At 35.6% G+C, this 7190-nt stretch overlaps 1 protein-coding gene across 1 annotated transcript in view; it reads right to left on the bottom strand.

The window, feature by feature from the left end:
- Positions 1-4723: 4723 nt before the first annotated feature.
- Positions 4724-7190, bottom strand: part of LOC103386396 (uncharacterized) — a 16652-nt gene continuing 14185 nt past the window's right edge. Inside the window, exons 3-5 of the mRNA XM_017036352.2 lie at positions 6147-6184; positions 5985-6048; positions 4724-5022 (exon numbers count right to left, since the gene is read on the bottom strand). Of these exons, the coding sequence (XP_016891841.1) occupies positions 4811-5022; positions 5985-6048; positions 6147-6184 (314 nt within the window). The 3' untranslated portion in view covers positions 4724-4810. The remainder of the gene's footprint in view (positions 5023-5984; positions 6049-6146; positions 6185-7190) is intronic.

The following is a 7190-nucleotide window of genomic DNA, read 5'->3' as shown; positions in this document are numbered from 1 at the left end:
TGTCATTGCGTTGGGGCCGAGGGAACAGAGCGAGCAGCATGTCATGTCTGACGTGCACACAGGGTGACTCTATTTCTCTTTCTCCAGGCTGCAGTTCTTTGATGTGTCTTCAGTTGGCTGACCTGCGCTGGACGCTGCGGCGTTCATTCCTGCAGAAATAGATGAATACAGAGGACTGAAGGACAATGAGAGACAACGGGAAGTGACACGGGTTGACGGTGCAGCCATGTACGTGTTGTTTCCTCGGAGAAAATAAGAAAAGAAGTGCTTCGTGTTCTGCTGCTTGGAAACAAGGTGAATGATTTAAACCCAGTTCTCTGCTTTTGCAGTAGAACTGACGCAGGTCAGGAAGACAGAGTGGGATTCCGTACTGTGTTTGATTATCTTTACGTGATCGCTTCACACCAAGATTCACACCAAAAGTAACTTGCATACATACATACATACATACATACATATATATATATATATATATATATATATATATATACATATATATATATAGTGAATGCATTTTTATGCAAGCAAACTTAACTGTCTTATAAAACGTTATGCTATTGAATGGTGCGGTACTGAATGCTATGCTATGCTATGCTATGCTATGCTATGCTATGCTATGCTATGCTATGTTATAGGAAGAGGTATGCTTTATACTCTGTCACAAGTGACAGACATTTGCCTGGCATGCTTGTATAAGAAGATGTTTACAGTTTTTCTTGATTATAAATTGTTTCTTATATATTTAGTATAAATATATGCATATATGTGCATGTATTTATATATATATGTCTATATATACATATAGACATATATATATATATATTGCAATTGCATTAGGGATTACAGTTTTTCTTGATTATAAATTGTTTCTTATATATTTAGTATAAATATATGCATATATGTGCATGTATTTATATATATATGTCTATATATACATATAGACATATATATATATATATTGCAATTGCATTAGGGATTACAGTTTTTCTTGATTATAAATTGTTTCTTATATATTTAGTATAAATATATGCATATATGTGCATGTATTTATATATATATGTCTATATATACATATAGACATATATATATATATATTGCAATTGCATTAGGGATTACAGTTTTTCTTGATTATAAATTGTTTCTTATATATTTAGTATAAATATATGCATATATGTGCATGTATTTATATATATATGTCTATATATACATATAGACATATATATATATATATTGCAATTGCATTAGGGATTACAGTTTTTCTTGATTATAAATTGTTTCTTATATATTTAGTATAAATATATGCATATATGTGCATGTATTTATATATATATGTCTATATATACATATAGACATATATATATATATATTGCAATTGCATTAGGGATTACAGTTTTTCTTGATTATAAATTGTTTCTTATATATTTAGTATAAATATATGCATATATGTGCATGTATTTATATATATATGTCTATATATACATATAGACATATATATATATATATTGCAATTGCATTAGGGATTACAGTTTTTCTTGATTATAAATTGTTTCTTATATATTTAGTATAAATATATGCATATATGTGCATGTATTTATATATATATGTCTATATATACATATAGACATATATATATATATATTGCAATTGCATTAGGGATTACAGTTTTTCTTGATTATAAATTGTTTCTTATATATTTAGTATAAATATATGCATATATGTGCATGTATTTATATATATATGTCTATATATACATATAGACATATATATATATATATTGCAATTGCATTAGGGATTACAGTTTTTCTTGATTATAAATTGTTTCTTATATATTTAGTATAAATATATGCATATATGTGCATGTATTTATATATATGTATATATAAATATATATACATATATATATGAATCCTCACATAAAATAGAGGACATTTAAAACAAACTGTAATCCCTATTGCAATTGCGATAGGTATCAGTACTAAAAACAACACTGAACTGGGCATATTTCATTTAGCGGCTAAAGTATTAGTCATCTGTAATTTTTTGGTATTAAACAACAATATGAATCGTTTTTGCAAATGTGAGATTGGAGCAGATGATTTAAGTAAAAAAAGAAAAAAAAAAACTTTCTCTTAATCCTGAGCTGCTCATCGTCTTTGACCTGAAACATCTGCCTGGAGGACACAGATGACGTGCACGAGGTCTTCGGAGGTACCGTCCTCCACAGAGGGCAGTGGACGGCCTGTAATTTCCTCCACTCTCCGCGCCTTCATTACCAAGCGTGTGAAGAGTATGGACGGCTCTCTGTGACCAGCCGTTCACCCCCTTTTATAGTTAATTGTTTGGCCCGAGCTGAAAAGGCTGACCTCTGGTTTTTGTCGTTTAATGTAATGTATTTGGCACAGAGAGGAGAGAGGAGAGAGTGTTCCTGCCAAGGCACTTAAACAAGGTGAGGTGTTTATACTAAAGGAGTAGTTCGACATGTGATGGGGAAAGAAATGTTGGTTGTTTTTTTTTGTGGTAATTTGAAATTACCACAAAAAATTCAAAGGAAAGTATTTTAAAATGAACTAGAAGTTAACTAGAATCTCAAAGCAGTGGTTGTCCACATGTGTTTATATGGACACCACAGCTAAGTGAAGCTACGACTGGTCAGAGCGAATGAACATGCAGGAATAGATCAAATTATTTTCTGATGGCAAAAAAAAAAAAAAAACAGTTCATGTTTGTTCTTTCTTTGACTCGAACAAAACAAATATTAGAAATTAAAAATGTCGCTTTTTAGGTCAAATATTGCCATTTGATTAAACAGGTAATGTCGTTATTTAGCTCCTGTAGTGTCTAAAAAGTTCATAGAAGGGTTTAGTATATTTAACTTATAGTACTCTTTCCATATAAATCTCTACTGGTCTGGTTTGTTTATTTTAAATGACGTACTAACTCAACGTGAACTTGTGCGTCCTAATGGGCCTGGAGTGCTCCGTTAGAAGCTTCGGGGGTCAAAAGGTCTTGGGAGGATGGGAGGGTCGTCACCGTCTGTTCCTCTGCAGTGGAAAACTTCCACCTCTGCTCAGTCGCTCCTGAAGCCACGCCCCCCCTAATCAGGACAACTGCTTCCACCTGCTCAGCCAGTACATATACAACTCCACTCCTTTCAGTCTTGTTTCATGACTGCTTCTCTGAGCCTGACCTTTGACCTTTGCCATGTCTCTACCCTGGTAAACCCGTCGGCCTTCTGGGGACTACCTAAGGTGCCCGCGGGGTATGTACTAAAAAAAAAAAAAAACTAGTCAAAAAAGAGGGTCAAAGATTGTACTGTTACTGTGCTTTTTGAATCAGTTCCACTTGTAATGATATTCAAATGGGTGCAATGACGCCGGTAAGAACAGAGTCTACTGTTGTGTGTATCAGACAAGTACACTCTTTGCGTCACTAAGTGTCCTTGAAGTAGCTCTCAGTTTCCAAAAAGGTCGGTGACCCCTGCTGCAATGAGCCCCGTTAGCTTCGATAAAAGCCCGTTTAAGACCAAGTCCTTGCTTTGCAAGTCATAAGTGAGTCTCAAGTCTTTGCACTCGAGTCCGAGTCTAGTCTCAAGTCAAGACAGGCAAAGTCCGAGTCGAGTTCCAAGTCTCTTTACATTTGGTCAAGTCGAAAGTCTAAAGTCATCAAATTGATGACTCGAGTCCAAGTCATGTGACTCGAGTCCACACCTCTGCCCAGTCGCGGTGCTAGCTGCCTGATTTGTTATTTTATCCTTTTTAATCGGCTTTTTCGTATCAAATTAAATCAGAATCGGCGGTGATTTTTTTTTCATCCTCGCATCATCGGCATCTATAGGGATACATTTTATAAATTTTTTTTTTTAGGTAAATATTCTTTACCAAAGCCTGTGTCTTCGCTCATGAAGTAAAACGTTCCGTCTTCGTTATGACTCCAGTGTCCTCCTCTCTGTCGATCATGTACTGTTGCCCACCGTTCATCTTACCTAGCTATTTGTGTGCCCTCCCCTATAATGTAATTTCTGCCTACACTGCAGGTGTACGAAAATAATATTTACCCAGGCAGAAAGTCTACAAACGGTGCTCACGGCGATATATACATTGTTTGTTTATCTCAACAGTGATGAATTCCACCGTCTCAACCAGCGCAAATGTTTCTCTTTAGCTTTTCAAATTCTACTTTTAGTGCAATTATTTTTGCAGCCAGCCTTACAGCTGAGGGCTGGTAATGCTCCAGATGGGAACAGCTGTGAGGTGTGCTGCACAGTGTGTCACCACTGAGTTTTTATAAATTATAAATATACATATATTTTTTTAAAGTAGGTCGCACAGCAGTTTGAGGAAAAGTCGCTCCAGTTCTATGTCAGGTTGCTCTCATGGACTTGATCGTCCGAAGGAGCTGGGACACTCGGAGCCAGAGGTGTGGACTCGAGTCTCATGACTTGGACTCGAGTCAGACTCGAGTCACCAATTTGATGAGTTTAGACTCGACTTGACAAAATGTAAAGAGACTTGCAACTCGACTTGGACTTCAACATCAATGACTCGTGACTTCACTTGGACTCGAGCCCTTTGACTCGACAAGACTTGATACTTTCTCCAAAACCCAAAGTGATCTGTGTAAAAATATTATTATTTTTGTTTAAAAGGACTCGAAACAGAAACGTAAGGACTTGGGACTTGACTTGACACTTTTTAGTCTTGACTTGAGACTTGACTCGGACTTGAGTGCAAAGACTTGAGACTTACTTATGACTTGCGAGGCAATGACTTGGTTCCCACCTCTGCTCTGGCCATAACAACGAGCTCCTCTACTACGGACCACTTCCTGTAAACCTACCCTCCATTTGGCAGCAGAGTTTTTCAAAGGCCTCCACGGTGGTGTCGTTGTCGTGCGGGAGCTCCTCTCCGGGGGCCACAGAGTCGGGGCTGGGCCGGTCTGAGAGGCAGCTCTCTGAGGAGCAGTCGTCTCCAGCTCCCTGCTGCTGCTGCCTGTAGAGGTGGTGCTCCACCAGGAAGTGCAGCTCTGAGAGGAGGAGGAGGAGGAAAAAGAAAAGGAAAAGGAGAGAGGAAGGACATAGATATGAGGGAGGAGGGAACATAAATTGTAAGAAGTACTCAAGAGATTAAGCGGGGGGAAAAAATAAAACGTTGTGAGATATGGGGCCAAGAGAGAAGGAGAAGTGTTTAGAAGTACTTGAATTCAGTTAGAGTAAGGGGAATAAGTTATTATACAGTAAAAGGAGAGCAGTGAAAATGTCTTTTCCCCTGCTGAGCAGTAAAACAAACGGAGAAAAATGTCTATAAACATTTCTGTTTGCCTTTTAATTTTTTTATCTTAGGTCCGATTTCCTGTATATCAGAGTAATGACTATTGCAGTATTGCAACTTTTATTTTGAAATTTCGGTCGAAACCGGAAGTTGGATGTCAGCCGTCAACATTTTTGTGATGGCTGTAAGGCTTTTTATAGGCATGGCGAAAAAATATTATAATTATTACTTTCAAAACTTTATACATGTATATATGTGCCTGAAGTTAACAATGTTGCAGTATGCGTGTTTGTGTGTTGAATTAGTTTGTTTTAAATGTCCCCTATTTCATGTGGTGATTCATAAATACATATAAATACATACACATATATGTATATATTTTTACTAAATATATAAGAAACAATATATAAACAAGAGAAAAATTATATAAATATTAATATACACACATATTATATATATATAAAATTATATATATTTATATTATATTTATAGTATTTTTTTCTTGTATATACTTTTTTAGCTACGCAAAATATAACCGCTCTGTATGCCACTAACTGGAGAAACCCATTTTCTTTATTTTAATAAACTGATTTGAGTCATGTGAAGCAATATCACCTAGCTCTGTTGTAAGAAAATATATTTCACAATGCCAGTGAGCGACATCAGGCTAATTCTTAATTAATCTGCTGCTTTTGATGGAACGTTACAAACACAAACCTTTCATCGTCGGCGTTCCCTTCTGTCCTTTCCTTCGTTGTCGGGGAGAGTTCAACAAGGCTGCCTGTGAAAACATCCTTGTTTATTTTTACAACTGGGTAAATTTGCTCAAGGACAAACAAATGAGTATAAAATTTGTATTACTAGATTTGGTATAATTACCTTGTACAGCTGGGTTGGAAGTCGATCTTCGTCTATTTCTAGAAAGGAAAAAAAAAAGGAAACGTAAAAAAAGAATATCAATTGTTATATCCTGATAAATAGCCTTTGGAGGATGCTCTTTTTAAACCCAGTGTTTAAACCAATAATATTATCAGTTACCATCATAACCCTCAAAGTTTCAGTTGGGTATGTTCATCACAGCTCTTTAAACAGAGGTGCGATCAGTAATTGTCATTGATACGTGTAAAAAAAAAAAAAAAAAAAAAAACTGAAATGGGATAAAAAAAAAAAAAAAAGTTTGACTGGGGCGAAATGAAAATATTGATTGATTTCCAATTCGCCGAAGTCCCTTTGAGCACTGTTTCATAGCCTTAGAACTTTTTTTTTTCTAGGACACCATCTTGTTGCTTGGCAACCGAAGCATCCCAACGGCAATAGCATATATTATCCCTGTAAAAGTGTGCAGCAGCTGAGTGTTTAAAATGCCTGTGATGTGCTTCCCCTTTATTCATCACCTTCACTCTGTAGCGGCCCAACACACATACCATACATAAAATACCCCCTCTCACTTTGGTAAACATTCATCTTTATAGCGCACATGTTTACTCGCAGGTTTGGAAGCAAATTGTATTTTTAGGACCTCCCAGCAGTACTGGAAGATAAATATGGCCAATATGGATCTGGCTAAAAATCAATTCTTCCAAAATGGGTCATTCAAGGCTTTCAAGCTACAGAGAGCTGCTTTTTACAAAGAGGTGAGATGTATCGAATGTTGTTCCTCAGAATTTAAGCCGAGTGCAAAATATCATCTGCAAAGAGTTTGACCTTTTGAGGCGCTAGCTTTAAAAAGTTTATTTTAAAGAGATCGAGAGCAGTAGATTAAATGTAGAAACACTGCATTATGTAATATTTTAAAAACATTATATATATACTGTATGTATATATATGTGTGTATATATGTGTGTATATATGTATATATATGTGTATATATATGTATATATGTATATATGTATGTATATATATGTATATATGTATATATATATA

The sequence above is a fragment of the Cynoglossus semilaevis genome, chromosome 11 (genome assembly GCF_000523025.1).
Source record: "Cynoglossus semilaevis isolate Cse_v1.0 chromosome 11, Cse_v1.0, whole genome shotgun sequence".
In the NCBI taxonomy this organism is placed as follows: domain Eukaryota; kingdom Metazoa; phylum Chordata; class Actinopteri; order Pleuronectiformes; family Cynoglossidae; genus Cynoglossus; species Cynoglossus semilaevis.
Note: the sequence above shows the minus strand (reverse complement) of the source record. Positions and strands in the feature narration are given on the sequence as shown.